This window comes from Musa acuminata, chromosome BXJ3-8, assembly GCF_036884655.1.
Source record: "Musa acuminata AAA Group cultivar baxijiao chromosome BXJ3-8, Cavendish_Baxijiao_AAA, whole genome shotgun sequence".
Taxonomy (NCBI): domain Eukaryota; kingdom Viridiplantae; phylum Streptophyta; class Magnoliopsida; order Zingiberales; family Musaceae; genus Musa; species Musa acuminata.
In genome coordinates this window covers 3,403,168-3,419,963 of record NC_088356.1, presented here as the reverse complement: position 1 = coordinate 3,419,963, position 16,796 = coordinate 3,403,168, and the positions used below count along the sequence as shown (strand labels likewise).

General features: G+C 41.3%; 2 protein-coding genes and 1 long non-coding RNA gene across 11 annotated transcripts; 2 read left to right on the top strand and 1 right to left on the bottom strand.

Annotated features, from left to right (window-relative positions):
- The first annotated feature begins 192 nt into the window (after positions 1–192).
- On the top strand, positions 193–4,292 carry LOC135586074 (protein TUNICAMYCIN INDUCED 1-like). Of its 2 annotated transcripts, XR_010498997.1 has the most exons (6): positions 193–447; positions 530–595; positions 672–1,115; positions 1,196–1,579; positions 1,671–2,811; positions 2,888–3,028. XR_010498997.1 is itself a non-coding variant. In XM_065165482.1 (3 exons), the coding sequence occupies exons 1-3, from the start codon at positions 2,503–2,505 to the stop codon at positions 4,119–4,121; spliced, it is 1,440 nt and encodes a 479-aa protein (XP_065021554.1). In that variant the 5' UTR covers positions 2,460–2,502; the 3' UTR covers positions 4,122–4,292. The 2 variants fall into 2 exon arrangements, 1 of the variants encoding a protein (XP_065021554.1); XM_065165482.1 differs by lacking the exons at positions 193–447; positions 530–595; positions 672–1,115; positions 1,196–1,579 and adding an exon at positions 3,342–4,292 and having other exon boundaries at positions 2,460–2,811; positions 2,888–3,238.
- Positions 4,293–6,158: 1,866 nt separating this feature from the next.
- On the top strand, positions 6,159–9,403 carry LOC135645043 (uncharacterized). Its single transcript, XM_065163082.1, has 5 exons — positions 6,159–6,299; positions 6,667–6,787; positions 6,910–7,013; positions 8,925–9,056; positions 9,210–9,403. The coding sequence occupies exons 1-5, from the start codon at positions 6,297–6,299 to the stop codon at positions 9,234–9,236; spliced, it is 387 nt and encodes a 128-aa protein (XP_065019154.1). The 5' UTR covers positions 6,159–6,296; the 3' UTR covers positions 9,237–9,403.
- Positions 9,404–10,060: 657 nt separating this feature from the next.
- Positions 10,061–15,290, bottom strand: LOC103993811 (uncharacterized). Of its 8 annotated transcripts, none has more exons than XR_010498448.1 (6): positions 15,165–15,290; positions 14,564–14,621; positions 13,830–13,995; positions 11,376–11,506; positions 10,923–11,140; positions 10,061–10,370 (listed from the first exon to the last, which is right to left on the bottom strand). It is a non-coding gene; the product is annotated as an uncharacterized LOC103993811 (long non-coding RNA). The 8 variants fall into 8 exon arrangements; XR_010498450.1 differs by having other exon boundaries at positions 10,943–11,140; positions 15,165–15,289; XR_010498449.1 differs by having other exon boundaries at positions 10,947–11,140; positions 15,165–15,289.
- Between the last annotated feature and the right edge of the window lie 1,506 nt (positions 15,291–16,796).

Genomic DNA, 16,796 nt, shown 5'->3' with positions numbered 1-16,796 from the left:
AAAATCACAAGTGGGTGTGCTGAGAAGCCAATTATTTCTTCGCTAATAATTCAGCCATAAATGAAAGTTGTGTATAGCCTTGATATGATGATGCAGGCAGTGAGAGGATGATAAGCTCTTGGTTTACTGCCCTTGCTATTAGCTGTAGCAGATGATACGTTAACTAAATGTCAATGGGATGGAGGAAAGAAGCAACTCAGCAATCTTAGGATCTTTTAATCTTTGGCTATAGATCATCTCTTCCTTAAACAGGGCAAGAACTTGTTATCCTCAAGCTGTCCATTCCAAGTCATCTGTTTATTTGGTTTACAAGCTATCTTGTATTGACTAATGGAGATGAGAGATAGAAGCAAACAGGAAGACCACCGGAAGAAGCTTCACGCCCTATAAAAAGACGGCTCCTTTCTTCCTCAGAGAAACGAGGACCTTTTTATCTTCTGCTGCAAGGTTGGCTTTCCTTCTTCTTCTTCTTCTGCCTCTGCAGATGGACTGGTTCCTGTAAAACTCACTGCCTTTGTAATTGATTCAGGATCTCCTTGCAAGGGAAGTATCTCTCGCCATGGAAGCGTTGGCGTCTCCGTGCTATTCCGACACGGTAAGGAGCTCGAGATCAAGTTATTCGTTGCATGATAGTGTTGGGAACTGTGTTCTTCATCTTGTGAAACTGACAGGGAGTGGATCAGAGTTTCTTCCGTCAGTGGGAGTTGAGTGCTTTTGATCTTCTCGGTGCGCAACAACTGGAAGCGGCTTTTGGGCGAGATTTGGATCAGTCTCCCTCATCCGAAAGCTACACCTCCTACCCTTCCTTCCATCCGGCGGCCAGCACCGAAAGGCCCAAGAAGATCGCCAAGACCAGCAGCTGGAGTTCTTGCACCACCTCGTGTCCAAGAATTCTGTCATTTGGCAACCCGGAATCGCCCATCTGTCTTGCTGCGACGGTGAAGCCGAAAGAAGAGATGGAAGCCTTGATCCTCGGACAAGGGGCCAAGAAGGTAAGCACGGGGGCTAAACCCGCCGCTCAGAACCAGGAACACATCATGGCCGAGAGGAAGCGACGAGAGAAGCTCAACCAGCGATTCATAGCGCTGTCTGCAGTAGTTCCTGGCTTGAAGAAGGTGAGCTCTCGATTGCTTCCTCTGCTTTGATCAGCTTTCGGGACATCTGTTTTGATCGAAGTAACATTCCTCTTTGCAAGACGGACAAGGCTTCCGTTCTTGGCGACGCCGTCGAGTACCTGAAGCGGCTCCAGGAGAAGGTCAAGTCCCTGGAAGATCGAGTATCGAAGAGGAACGTGGAGGCGGCAGTCCTCGTGAAGAGGTCGCAGCTATGTGCTGCTGATGATGATGATGATGGCTCCCCCGGCGATGAGAGCTTCATCGAAGGCCAAGGAGGCCAGTCCCTTCCGGAGATCGAGGCCAGGGTGTGCGAGAAGGCTATCCTGATCAAGATCCACTGCGAGAACCGGAAAGGAGTGCTGGTGAAAGCTCTCTCCGAGATCGAGACGCTCCACCTTCGCGTGATGAACACCAGCGTCGTGCCCTTCTCTGGTTCTTCTCTCGACATCACCGTGGTGACCCAGGCAAGAGATTCTCATCTATACCTCCACTATCGACCTCTCTGCACTCAACGAGTGAGGAGTCGGTGGCTGAACTTGTTGTCTTCTCCTGCAGATGGAAGAGGGATTCTCCATGACAGCCAAAGACCTGGTGAAGAAGCTGAACTCGGCTTTCAGACAATTCATGCGATGAAACCACTTGAATTCCCTGACTTCTTCTTCTTCTTCTTCTCTTTGTCGACTGCGCTAATGCCTTTAAGAACTTCTTCTTCCTCTGTTTGTCCCTCGACACACCAAAGGTCACCATTTTCACTTGTTTTTGCTGCACGGGGCTTCCATCTTCAAGTTCCTTGCTCTTCTCTTCGACTTTTTCGCATGGTCGAGTCACTTGATCATGTTTTCGGAAGAGACGAGCGAGATACTTGGCTCTGTTTTTTGACTTCTTCTTTTTCTAGGACTTCATTGGGGGAGGTTGACTTTCGAAAACCTCTCTTTTCCTCCCCCTTCCCTGTTGTCCTTTATCTCTGAAGAGGTTGACTATTTAAGCCTGTTTCTCAGCTTCCCATCAGTGTTTAATCCTCGAAGGTTGACCGTAGGAAAAAGATGGTGCACTTGTAAGTCATGGGGAAAATTTGAGCCACTCATGAATAATTCCTGGTTGTAATTTTCTTTCTGTTCTTGTAGAAATTTCTAAGTGACACCCAACATGCTGTACTCTCACAAACAATTTGCATGGGCTGCATGGTTATATATACACACACACACACTATGTTCAGAGTTCGGGTCTCGGATCTGCCTGCATCCAGATCCAAATCCAATAAAATGTCGGATATGGGTAAAGGATCCTCATCCGCGAGAGCTTAAAGCAACGGGTGTTTCAAAGCAGGGCTTCAATTACGATCTCGTCCATTAAATATCCATTTAGAAGAGAACGAACGGTTGTGATCATGCCAAGTCGCAGGCCACTGCGCAAAACCGTCACCCTTTCCCGGCCGTGTCACAACAAATGGTCACGCGGTTCGCATCACTCTCTCGCTTCTCATTCGTCGAACTCACGTCATACTGATCCTTTTAAACCCCACCCCAACCGCCGTAAAAATTCAATTTTTATTCTCCTCTTCGTTTCGTTTCTGGAATTCCTTCGTCGATCCATGGCGACTCGCTCTCTGTTGCTCGTGGGGTTCCTCAATCTCGTCATGGTGGGAGTTTCGAACGGTCTAATTTCCTCGAATCCATCGACTCACCGAGCGATTTCGGTAAGGGAACCCTGAAATTTCGAAAATTTCCCCCTCTTTTACGAACTGCCCTAATTGATTTTTGGCGAACATGAAGAATTTGAGGGATGCGGTCGTCAAGGGGCTCGGGATCCATGCGGAGGGCGTGGAGGTGTCGGGGTTCGACGTGCGGGACGTACGGGTGGGGCAGTCGGTCGCCTACGAGTTCGACATCGAGATCGATAAGAAGGTGATCCCGATCAAGCTGTCGGAGGACGTGAGACGGTGGGATTCCGTGGATCGCACCATCTTTGGAGAGGACGGGGAGGGGGGAGGAGATGCGACAGGGTTGGTGCGTATGGGGAGGAGGCCTGATTCGATGGTTCCGCCGGTATTGTCTCCGTTTCAGCTGGCCGGGCCTTTGGAGCTCTGGATTCAAGACGGTGATGATATGAGGCTTTTCTTGCCGGTGAGATGCATATTCCCATTTGTTTCTGGTGATCATTAATTGAGTTCAGCTTCTAAAAATGTCCTTTTCTCGGTCGGTCTCATGCGACAACCCACCTCTGCAGCACGATGTCGAAGCAGGAGCGCTGAAGAAGGTGATCTTGTCGGACGGCGCAGTGGTGACAGTGAAGGGCGCCAGGTCCGTCAGCCTCAGGCGCCCGCTCGAGCTCCCCCTCCCTTTCCTCCTCAACCGCACCCATCACAGTGGCCACCAGGACGCGTCCGGCCTGCTTGCCACCGCGGAGGCCGTGCGCCGTGCAGCCGGATCGAAGGGCCAACCCCTCCTCTCCCTCCGCATCGTCGGCCCCACCTCCCTGACCTCCTCGCCGTCGACGTCACCCCACGACAAGCTCAAGCTCAGGCGCTTAGCCCCAGGCCTCGTCGAGCTCTCCTCGCGTTCCATCCCAACCATCGCAGTGCAGAAGCCAACCCTGTGGCCTCTGACATCATTGAATGGGTCCGATTCCAACCTCCAGGGATTCGAGGAGATGCTGGCGTCGGTGTTAGGGCCAAAGGGCAAGGAGGAAGGATCATTCCAGTTGCTGAGGGCAAAGGTATCAGCTAGAAATTACATCAAGACGGGCTTCACACTTGTGGAGAACATTTCGGACGACGAGGTAGATCGGTCAGGGTTCCCAGAGTGGATGACTAGACCAGAGAAGGCCATGACCCAATTCGAGGTTCTCGCTCGGATGGAGGAGAATGGAGAGGTCGTTCCAGAGAGGATCGCGGTGGTGAAGCCAGTTCAGGTAGCGGACAGTGAGCTAGAAAGCGTTGCAACCGGAAATTCCACCATGTCCGGGGCTTCAATAGTTCACCCTCCTCCAAGCTATTTCACCTTGTGATCCTGTTCTGCGTTGCTGTCTTCTTGCCGAGAAACACCCCAAATGTAAAGCTGCTTCTTTTCGTCCGTTTGTATCGCCAGCTGATGTACGTAAATCTACATGTATTTTATGGTAGATGTATAAAAATAAGGTTTTGATTAATCTCTATGATAGATATGGTATTTCTCTTTCCATCCAACTCGTCTTTCTCATATGACTCCCCACTCAACTCAAAATGGTAACAAGTCTCGGCATTATAGAAGAGGTTTCTTGGTTTCTTCGCTCAATCTTCTTGTTCAAGACAAGGGAATCAAAAAATGGGGTCTAAAGAACCCTAATCCTCTTTTGCGGGAGATGAAATTTCGAGCACGGAGAAGATACTTTTGCGAGATAATTCAAGAAATCAAGGGAGATTCAATCGCATTGCAAGGGCAAAACATCAACGACGAGGCAACAACCAATCCACTTCAGAGAACACCAGAAACGAAAGAGAAAGACACGGATGCGGTGCCGGCGGTTGGGCGCGGCGCCCTTCATCATCATGCTGCACCAGTGGCCGGGGCTTCTTCCGCCCGCTGCGCCGCTGCCTCCCCCTTCTCCTCGGAGACGAGGGTCCAATCCGGAGGGAGGACAGGGAGCGGCGGGTACACGGTGGGGCCCTTGCGCCTGAGGTCCCAAGGCTGCGTCTTCTTGGGCCTCGTCTTCATGTGGTGCGACGTCGCCTTCTTCTGCGGCCGCGACGAGCACTCCACCGCCATCCCGCCCGGCGACGGACTCTTGGGTCTCCTACCGTAGTAAGGCACTGCAATCGCATTTGCCAACATCCCGGTGATCGACGCCATCGTCTCCTCACTCTCGGCTCTCTTACTCTTCTCTGTCTCCGGGGGAGTTCGGGGGTGATCGAGATAACAGAGAGACGGCGAAGGGGATAACGTGCGCAAGTTGGGCGTAGGCGAATGGTTGAGACTCGCTTCTGGTGTTATCCTTGGGGATGCGTCGCCTACTCCGGACCCACATGGCATGTCATGCTCCGGTAAAAGCTTTTCACTCCATTAACTTTAACTATTGGACTTTATATGTACATATATATACATATATATATATATATATATGTATATAGTGTATAATTATTTATTATTTAAGATATTATTTTTAAAAAAATATATATTAAGTATATATATATATATATCTCTTCTAAATTTTTTGCAAAAATAAATAATTTTGACAAGATTCAATCCTAGAATCCTACTATTATATATATCAAATGTTAATAAGTATATTTGTTACGCTAATACCTGACTAATATTTAAGGTATACTAATTTATTATATAATATTTTATTCTTTCAACTTTTGGTAAGGAGTCTCGTTATCCTTCTATCCTTAGTTTGATAAATAGATTTCAAAAATATATTTGATGATATTTTAATCTATTAACATTTGATACATCATCACGAGACTAGTGTTTGACATGTAAAATTTATTACGAAGTATTAATATATAAAAATAAGTTTTAAGTTGTCAATTTTTTTTAAATGGATTTGATACCCTCACGGATTTACCCTTTCGGAATATGTACGCTCCAAAAGGTACTTTTCAGAGTAAGAAAGATTCGATCATACTCCTTAATCAATGTGAAACTAAATGATTATCAGTATCAAATTAAGCTGAAAAATACTCAACAAATCTATTGGATAAGTTGTAAAGTATTGTTTTCCTTTGGATAGTGACTTAATACCATAATTTATCTAATAGTTCTTTTTAATTTATTTTTTAATATTTCTCATAAAGGAGTTGAGATATATATATGGTTCCATAAGAGTGACATGATATGTTCTTTGATCCCAATAATATTTTCTTTTAAGAATTATCAATTTTAATATTTATTTTTGCTATGCTTTCCCACATCTTGTGTAGTTTCTATACAAGAAGAAATGTAAGACCCCCATAGTTGGGAATAATGGAAACGATGGGGGCTCCTTTAGGAAGGAAATCCACCACCTAGCCTAGAGGCTAGAATAACACTGAACCCACGGGTTCCAATTAAGCTAAAAGTTCCAGGGGAACAAGTCACCGCGAATCGCTAGGGCACACTTTCGGCCGACGTATAAAAGCCCCCGAGGGAGGCGGAAGGGTTTTAGGGCTTTAGGGTTGTCTGCGTGACGTCGCTTCTCCGCACCGCAATCCACGTCGAGAACATGGTGCGTCTCCTCATCCGCCGCCTCCTCTTGTAGTCTTAGGATTCTCGATGGGATCGATTCTAATTGTTGTTTTCCCTTCTGATGTCTGTCTTCTAGAGATTGCGATCTTGGTTTCTTCTTAAGAGATCGCGATCCTTTTTTCTAGTATTATTGGCTCGTTTGGGGAAGTTGTTTGGGAGCAGTTCTTGTTTTCCCTTTTAATCTTTATTTACTAAGGGTTCTAGTGGGTTGTTCCCTTTTAATCTTAATTTAATCTCTGTTTCGTGGGTGTCTTTTGGTACAACTTTCGTGGTTTCTTCGCTGAATCTTCTTGTTCTCCGTTCCGATTTATATTTGTTGGGTCTTGACGGTGTCATCTTGATATTAGAGCACCGAGGCTGTGAATCCGAAGGCGTACCCTTTGGCCGACGCTCAGCTGACAATAACCATCCTGGATCTGATCCAACAGGCAGCCAACTATAAACAACTCAAGAAGGGTGCTAACGAAGGTCATTTTCGTTTATTTGCGCGCGATCTCTCTCTCTCTCTCTCTCTGCTGCACTTCTCTGTGGGTTTGATGGTGATGGCGTGTTTATTCATTGTCGTTCTTGATTTGCTTTGCTTGTACCAGCAACCAAAACCCTGAACAGAGGTATATCCGAGTTTGTGGTGATGGCAGCTGATACGGAGCCGCTCGAAATCCTTCTCCATCTCCCCTTGCTTGCCGAGGACAAGGTATGCCGTTTCTTCTGTGAGTTATTTGGGTATGGTTGCTGCTGGCGACACTAGGGTTAAGTGAGTAATATAAATTCGAGATGCAGTGGTGGAAAAAGATGTAGGACCATGTGTGGCCTATCATGCTGATTGTGCTTTTGTGCTGTGACCTTGTTCATTAGTTTTAGGCCTATCGTTATGCAAAAAATATAGGGGAATATTGTTCAGCCAAGACCATGTGTGTTGTTGAAACCGTAGCCAGGTTGGTCTGGGTGCAGGATATGACATAGTGTGGTGGTGATGGATTGGTCACTTGGATAGAAGGTTGATCTGATAACCGGTTCAATGAAGCGAATAAATTTAAGAAAGTCCAAATCTATTCATATTAATGTAGGCGGCCAACATCATGATTTTTGATGCTTGTTCAGGAGGGAGTCAGTTTAGTTTGATATAATCCTTGGTCCTTGTAATTATGATTTTTGTGTTTGATGTTCCAAATGTTTTTTTGTTTTAGATTAAGCTTGTTAATCTTACCTCTGTTTGCATTATAGCTTTTGAGTGTATTATTATGGTATAAATTCATTTCTTAGTGCATTACAATGCAAATTTTAAGAGTTGAGTACCTTTATTCGACTTGATTAATTATCTCAAGTAAAGAAACAACATACGTGTTTGTTTGCGGATTCAGTCTTTTAACTGTTCGTATGTAACGCAAGAGGCCATATCTACATGTCAATGGGACTAATTATCTGAGTTCATTGCCATCAAACTTGTTTAAGCAGTGGAGTAGGGTGATTTCACAACACAGCCTAGTCACTGTTCCTTTTTTTGTTGAACATTCTCTGATATTGTCGTTACCATTTACGTGATGACTTATGGTGAATAGCCTTGAAGAAATGAGCTGATTAATTTCTAAACTGTACTGGTTGTAAAGTAGCATTCTTCATTTTTTAGCATTTAGCATTTGGACATGTTTATTAAATAAGTTTATAATGAAACAAAACCATAGTGCTGTGCTTGGTAGCTGACACCCTGAACATGTTATAATTTGGCAAGAAAATCTACCATCACAAATAGCTGTCGTAGATCTAGACTGTACCATAGTGATATGTTGTTGAGACATGAGAATGCATATGGTCGGATTTGCTAAAATTCTAAGTTCCATTGCATCGTTCTCATTGTAATCAAAAGTCATGCATGCATGTAACATAACTGTTAGGTTTCTGGTATCATTGAACAGAAGCTTTTACAAGTAACATGTTTCCTGTGAGACGCTCATCATATTAAAGCCATAGTGAGCACAACATCTGTAACCCCTCGAGGGATTCTTTAAAATTTGACCACTAAAAATGCATATGCTTTAATGAATATTTTCTTGATGTTCTGGATAATATGCATATTCTGGGCTCATCCTTTTTTGTCACCATTAAATAGCATGCTTCAACGCCCTTATATTCTTTCTGTATACCTAGCTGCAAAATCCTCTTGTATATATTCTAATCTAACTGTATTCCCGGGCAACTGGCAAACACAGTTGAAGCTAGAGTCTTCCAGATGTTAAAAGTGATCTCTGGTGCTGGTTTTAGTTATAGTCTCTTCACTGTTATAAAACATGTGAATTTCAAGGAGATTGTTCCATTCCCTTGTTTCTTGGGATTATTAGTTTCTGCAAAGGGTCTAACATCGAAAAAACAAGATAGGGAATGAATATGTTCATGATAGGATCCAGGTTTTCTTCTATGTTGCTTTTTTGCTGCACATTATTTCCATTTATCTGTTGTTTTTTACTATGTTTTTTATTTAAAAAAAGTCTTGAGATATTGTTGTTGATGCTGAACACAAGCTTATACGACTGTCATCTTAGCTACAAATATATGCTTAAAATGAATCAGTATTTGAGTTTCTAACCTGTTTGAACACTCGCAATGCCAGAATGTGCCTTATGTTTTTGTTCCTTCCAAACAAGCTCTTGGTCGAGCTTGCGGAGTTACGAGGCCTGTGATAGCTTGTTCTGTTACCAGCAACGAAGGTAGCCAGTTGAAATCTCAGATTCAGCAACTCAAGGTGAGCTCCCCATCCCTCTCGCGCTGATTGTATTAAGTTGTGCTCTTTTGAGCCCGGATCGTTAGAATCATTCACGCTGCATTCGACTTTCCCGTCTTTTTCTAGCGTGATTTTACATGGTGGTAGCATTAGTTGACACCGGTGACATTGCAGGATGCTATAGAGAAGCTGCTGATCTAGTTCCGGGGAAATGACGGGCTGATGATAGGTGGGGGCCTATAGGATTTTGACTACCGTCTACGGCTATTGATTATGTTGCAATTGTCTGGTTATTTGAAAACTCTATTTATTGCCGGGTTTAAGAAATGCGTGATATATGGGCGACCTAAGATATAGCCCTTCTTAGACTTTGCGAGCCAGGCTGTAGAAAATATAAAAAATGTTTGCCCAACTCGTCTACTTCAAATAAAAAAATGTAAAAAATATAATTCCAAGAATATTTGAATGATAAACCATAGGCAATATTAAATATTGTACCAACAAAAGTATTGATAGCTTTTTACATTAAATAATTTAAAAATTATGAATGCAAAGTATTTTGTAAAAAATAAAATATTTGTTTTTACCAAAATATTTTTAGAAGTATTATGGCATGAAATTTGATTTTTTCATCAAGATTGATTTATATTAGTAAACTTTCCTAACTTTTAATCGATCGTCTTTCATAATATGAAAATCAAATTTTAATTTATTTTTTGTTTATTGCTTAATAAGATCAAATATGAAAAAAATCAAATAAGATCGTGTTTCAATTTATTAGGCTTCATTATTTTTTTAATAACCTTTTATTGATTCATAAATAGACTAATCATACACTTTCTAGATTTTTAACGAAAATACAACATTGACTGAAAATTCTTTAAAAATTTTATTCATCTGTCATTCTATATTGGGGTCATGTTACAAGGTCTTACTCTAGGAAGATCAATGACTGAAAATTCTACGCTGGTGCTTTGACTTTAGTACCACATATACAACTGTGCAAACGTAGAGAATGAAAAGCATGTCGAAAATATCCAATAGTGAGATTGGAGAGCCAGACTCATTCATAGCTACTAAAGTTGCAAACAGCGAAAGATACATAGGAAAATAAACCATGCAGTAAAAGAGGTAGTTAAAAAACCATGACAGAGTGGAAACAATAAGTACAGTACAATAAATATAGGAAAATATATCTATATCATCAAGGGCCAACACACGGCAACCATGACAGTAAGCCACCAGAAGACCCACTAACACACGGCAAAGCAATCATATCATTGTCCTATTTGTCCCACAGCCAGAGAGAATCCTAATTTTCCACACAGCTCCGATCTATGCCAAATGTGAAAATTCATAATTGATCAGGTCAGTAGACAAAGTCATAATTAGATCAATTAAGACTGGTATAATGCAAGTACAGTTTCGTTTCCGCGTAAGAGTAATTCACTCTTTCAAGATCATGGGAACTGTGCTTTGTGTGCAATCAATCGAGTTTCCACAATCAGAAGTCGATGAAGAATCACTAGACTTTCCCAAGACATCAACTATCAAATATATCAAGGGCAATTTGAGGTAGAAAGTTTTCCACCTTTTTTCTGTGATACTAAATTTTGGAGAGAATCCTTTTTTTTTTTTTCTCAACATCTCTCTATGGGACTCATAGTGTATAGGTTATAAATACAACTATATGGAACATAGTAATAGCTGAATTTTCAGTGCACCCGCTCCCATTGCTCAATCTTCATTCTCTTCTCTAAATATTTTGAGTTCCCAGTAACGATAAAATAATCTAATTTTTCCTAGTACGATTCACTTACAAAAACTTCACAGCATGGGTCTAAAATATATTGATATCAATACCAAAATAAAAACATGGAATTATACCAGCGACTAGGGATGTTTACCGACATGCTTTGGAAGTGATCCTGCTGTTTCAGCAGACACAGGAAGAACAGTCAGCATGTCACCTTCAGCATCATGTTCCATCACATCTTCATGAATTTCACAAGGACCTGACTGGACAGTGAAGCATCAGCTAGCCTGGAATATCTCATTGACTGGTTGTGGAAACCATAAGAAACTGAATTTGCTCTGCTTAGATCCTAGAGTGAAACAAGTACAAGAAATAAGCAAAGCTACAATGCATGAACTTGATAACCTGATTATCTGAATTGAGTGAAACCATAGGGATTATTGCTATTGGTTTATTCTTCTCCATCAGATATTACAGCAATATTGAAGCCTGCTTATATTCTTGGAAAGGCCTTTCATGGTAGAAATCCCAAGAAGCATGGTGATAGGAAACTAGAAAGACAGACTTCAAAATTTGTTCCATACCAGTGCTCTGCATTTGTTCTGGTCCATCCATCCTCGGAGGAAATAGACCTAGGTTCACTATTGATATGCTTTGTCTTCCATAAAAACCTTGCTTCTAATAAAGAAATGCTATCTTGTAGTTCTTTGTGCACCTATAAGCATGGAACTATGAGCTATACAATAATTTATGCAGGATAATTTACAATAATCAAATCAATGCCCTTTTTGACCAAATAAAATTGTCGATCACACACCACTGTCTAAAACAAATAATGTTATTTTCTTTTCTTTCAGACAATCAGTAAGAACTAGAGGGTCATAACACCTTTATTGGTAAGTAGCAATTTAGCAAAAGATAAATTCCAAAATGATACTACAATCTGTACAAGCAGGCATGTAATTACAAGCTTACATGAACATACACCAGATCCAATAGGATTCGGATGACAAAACAATGTATTCTGATATTTTAATTGATTCAGATGCAAAGTGTTCTAGTTTGTCATAATTCATGGGAACTCCAAGAGAGAAAAACAATATGCATTATTTCTTCTTTTGTCTATACCCCTTGCAGTTGACATTATTTAATCTTAATCATTAATGATTCATCTTTTTTTTTCTTATCCATTTATACTTCATCATTAATTAATAATAGTTGCTTCCACAATATAATCCATGATAGAAATCCGCAATTATTGTGAGACTCAAATTTTAACAAACCCATATCTCACTTGTGATAGTGAACATTTCTAGAGCTACCAATGCCATATTCAGAGAACCTATTATTAGCTTGGTAAAATTATTTCAGAAACCAATTCCAATCTAGGTCCACATATCACACATCAATGGGGCTCCATGAAGCATATATTGGCCTTTTCATTGGGACCCTTCACATCTTTCCTCCTTTTCTCTAATATTTGATTAAAGTCAAAATCCCTAGCCAGCCAAGCTTCATATTCATTTTGAACATTCCACGGCATTGCTTTATTCTTTCCTGGAAGGATCATATATAAGAAATTCTGGACGTTCACTAGTTAATAAAATGACATGTTAACAAGCAAATTTCCTGAGGTGTAACCTAAATATCAAACTTCTTTCTTTCTCAGAAAGAAGTAGAAATAGTTGGCCAACACAAGGCAAGCATTTGGTTAAAATAATCTAATAGATTTGTCATTCTCCAGGTACTTTGTCATTGTATCGGCTCTTTGAGCAACCTGGATATTTGATACATGTGATAGCTATTCCTGGCACCTATACCATTTGTAAAGGTAGTGAACCATCTAAGTTAATTTTCCATCAATTATCCTTATCTTTAGAGTCCTTGTAACTCCTACTTATACCCATTGTGGATATTTCCTTTTCATTATATTATTTTTCCATATTACACAGCAAAACAGGATCCCAAATCCAGATGAAAAATATGAAGAGTCATGTTAGCCACTGGAAATCAGCATAAAATTGTGTTGGAAGTCATGAACATAAATCTCAACCGCTTCCATTATAGGACTAAGTCATCACCTAAAAGTGACATGAGATATCTTCGCTACCAGTGTCCCAAAGTGCCAAGGGCACGTTAGGAGATATCCAGAAGCAAGCCATCACACTGGCACCTGGACCATCACAAAATAACTATTCTCAATTCGAAACAAATACATGTTCAGTCTATTTCTTAAGTGTTACATAACTTTAGACCATTTCATTGATCATTCTACATAGTATTTTTCCTGCCAAGAGCTCTTTCAGAAAGAAAATTAGCAACACTAATGCTAGTCTTTCAGCTTAAATTTCTCCCAAAAACTAGCAGAAGCTCGACATCAGAAAATAAGGCCAAACAGCATTTTTCTACAACAAATTGATAATTTAATTGTTTTATGTTTTATAACGTAAATTTCCTCAAGAAATTCTTATGCAGTGAAAAAGTGATATGATACATGGTGGAAGAAACCATCATCGCTTCATTCTGAAAAAGTTGCAATTCTCAACTTTCAAACAAATAGCTAGTGTAAAATGTAAAAGCAAGAACCATAGTTGCTGGGCACTGAGACAACTCTGAGGACTAGACAACAAGGTTGCATGTGTAACAATGAATCTAGAGGGCTGAAGTTGTTAATTGCCATTGAAGAGTCCAAAATTCTGCAAAATTGTCTCCAAGGGCGCATTCTAGTGGTTAGTGTATCACATGCACGATCAAGTGACTCCCATTGTATCGACTTTAAGTCTAAATGACATCATGACAGGCTAAATGAGAATATGACATTATCTTCCATGACTTGTAAATTAAAGTTAGACATTGAGACAAAAAAGCGTAATAAAGAATTGCATTTGGAACAACTGCTAAGTTCTACTGACTGCAGAATACAGGTCGAGATTTATTCCTTTCCAAGAGACTTATCTGCTGTCTATTAGTTACTTGCATGTTATCAAATATATATGGGTTCCCAGACAATTCGACTGAATGGAAAGAAAAGGTAGTACCTTGCTAGCCTGAGATGGTGGCACATCTGTTAAAAACAACTGCCTACAAACTAATTGAACATATGCAATTGCTCATCCTGCCAGTCTACCAGCATTCCTGGCAATATCTGTGAGATCCTTCGGTCCTGGTTGTTTGGTAAGGGGCAATGATCAACATTAAGAAGATCTACAATTCATAAAATTAGCCAGTTTAAGAGAAGCCAAAAAAAAAAACTGTACATCTGCTCCAAACATTAAGCTAGTTTTGCACAACCAAACTGTTTCTGCATTGGAATCTTAAAATATAAAAGAGTGCAAAGTACATTTCATCTGTTTAGTTTTATGTATTATAGTCTCGAAGGGATTATTACTAAAAGCATAACTTGGGGACTTATTTATTTATGCTTACTATCATGTATATGAACCAATAAAGCTTCCATAGATCCAAATATCTTGAAGGAAAGGCTTGATAATGCAAGAGCATGAAATTCATCTTCTTGCCTCATAAACTTGAACATGTGGTTATATGATTGAAAATCAATCAAAAAACCTCAAATCAAGACTTATTTCTTCAGAGCAACTCGATCAAATGAGGATGCAGAGACAGAATGAGAACTTCCACAAGTATGTGATGATCGATTTAATAAGTTTAGATGAATGAAAATACATTGGATAATATATCTTGCCGGGAATACAGGAGAAAGTAGATTATGTCTACCATAGATTACAGAACGAAAAGGTAAACGGTATCCTACTTGTTAAGGAGATCCCAAAGAAATGCTGTATTGTAGCCATTGGCAGCAAGCTGTAATCCTGCAATGCATGTGTAACAATGAGACGCACAAGATTAGTGCAAGGTGAAAGCCGGCCAGGCTGAAAGGGAAAAGAACCAGATCATTGAAGTAGACAAAGTATAGACATCGAAGAGCTTCGGAAACCAATTCGAAATTGCCCCAAGGGATTCGAAGCGGCACCAAGATTCTCCAAGATCCACCACCCTAGACCGCCAGGACCGACGAATCAATGGCGAAATCTCAAGATACGAAAGGAAAAGGCTCAAGACAAAATTACCAACCCACGATCACCAAATCCACGCCAACAAAACCCCACGAACCAAAATCAATAACAGAAGAACCAACCCACGATACAGAAGAACCGAAATCAATGGCGAAATCTCAAGATACAAAAGGAAAAAAGCTCAAGATTACCAACCCACGATCACCAAATCCACGCCAAGAAAACCCCGCGAACCGAAATCAAGAACAGAAGAACCGATCGCTACGGATCGGCAAGAAAGGCATCAAACACGAAAGCGGATCCACCAGTTCGACGTCAGCAAGGATCGAGATCCCTCACCTCCTAAGCGGCGAAGGGATCGGCTCACGCACGGCGGGGTCGCCGGTGCGACCGCGAGGAAGAAGAGTCGGCGATCGCCCATCCGATCACTTATTTCGACTTACCAGGCCGAGTTGGGTCAAGAAAAGCCGAACTAACTGTTTGAATACCGATCCAAAGTGAGCCTTTATGGGCCGCCATTTAGACGCTGTTGTCTAAGCCTTTAACAGGATATAAATGGGCTGATCGATCAATCAATCAATATTGATGTCGCGATCTTAAAGCACAATATTGACATCTTGCCCGATCAAAAGCATGGATAAGTGGGGGAACCAAATTCAATGCATGCCATCTTTGCCACCCACACGATGCTTCGGATGGACATGTCACATGGCTTGCCCTTCACGAGACATCTAATCGTCGAGCCTAACAAACACAACAATCATGTAGATGCGACGCAATCAATGACAGGCATCCATTCCCATGCAATCACCGAGGTTCGAAACCGATAACCATTGTTGGTGAATAAATGTGTCGTTACATATGAGTCAGCATGGCGTGGTCCACGGATCGATGTCAGAAGTCTTCTATCACTTGAGTTAGATATTGAGGTAGGCCGGGCCCTCGTGATGGGGTGTTGATCAGCGTTTCTCAGTTCGGGCATCGTCCGTGTTGAGCAGCGTCTCCTCGTCTCCAGGTTGGTTGGTAGCTCACCTTCGTTCACTCGATGGTAATTCTCAGGTTGAGACGCTCGTGGCTTAAGGGTGGTTGCTTTCCTGCAAAAATGATTTTCGTCGGGTGATTCCCGACTTTAGCACCTCCGACGAGCAAGTCAGTAGTTGTCTTTCTCCTCTCATTTTGTCCTCCCCCTGGTCGGATATCGATCAGGGGCTTTTATATTACTATACGAGGGTCGATCATATGCGGGTTTAGCGTGACGACTGATCCTCGAGAGACGAGACGGTACTTTTGTGCGGCCATTGTGCACGGAACGACGTCAGATGACCATACCAAACAATGTCTTGGTATGGGTTCTTACTTGGCGCGTGAGGGTGCTTCCCTTGCGCTGTAGTACGATGTGACATCGATTGTGATATATCTTGGACTCAAAATATATCCTATAACCATCACTTACTTTGATGCATTTGCTTTGATGAAACGCCCAAATGTGACAATAAGAGAACGGCTATTATTATTGACTGCTTGGAATCTTCCATCCGCAACGCCGCCAAGGACATGGTGGTTGATGCGTCCTAATCTTCCCACTTTTCGGTTCCTTGGACACTTGTGTAGAGGTAAATATTTATGACTTGCCTACCTCTCTCTAAAATTCCTCTCTATTTCATTTGCATAAACTTAATAAGAATTCTAAGCTTAAAAGTTAATGATTGGCTTATATATATAAATATATCTTTTAAGAAAAGAGAGATTTTTTATTTGCTTTGTTCTTTAGTCACATGAGAGACTGATTATACTGAAAATTATTAGACAGTATTATCATGGTTTTAAAGTACTGTCTCACATAAAATACGAATTATTTACTATTATTTAGAATAATAAGATGCTTCACAGAAATTTTATCATGTTAAATATTCATTTAACAAGCTTAAGTTAATCACTACTAATTATGATTATTATTTATTATCAATTTGA

Bases quoted from the DNA above. Each gene is read 5' to 3' on its own strand.
- LOC135586074 (XM_065165482.1), top strand. From the start codon at position 2,503: ATGCCAAGTCGCAGGCCACTGCGCAAAACCGTCACCCTTTCCCGGCCG. The intron at 2,812-2,887 runs GTAAGGGAACCC...GCGAACATGAAG, and splicing joins CGACTCACCGAGCGATTTCG to AATTTGAGGGATGCGGTCGT. The intron at 3,239-3,341 runs GTGAGATGCATA...CCACCTCTGCAG, and splicing joins ATATGAGGCTTTTCTTGCCG to CACGATGTCGAAGCAGGAGC.
- LOC135645043 (XM_065163082.1), top strand. The intron at 6,788-6,909 runs GTCATTTTCGTT...TGCTTGTACCAG, and splicing joins CAAGAAGGGTGCTAACGAAG to CAACCAAAACCCTGAACAGA. The intron at 7,014-8,924 runs GTATGCCGTTTC...TCGCAATGCCAG, and splicing joins CCTTGCTTGCCGAGGACAAG to AATGTGCCTTATGTTTTTGT.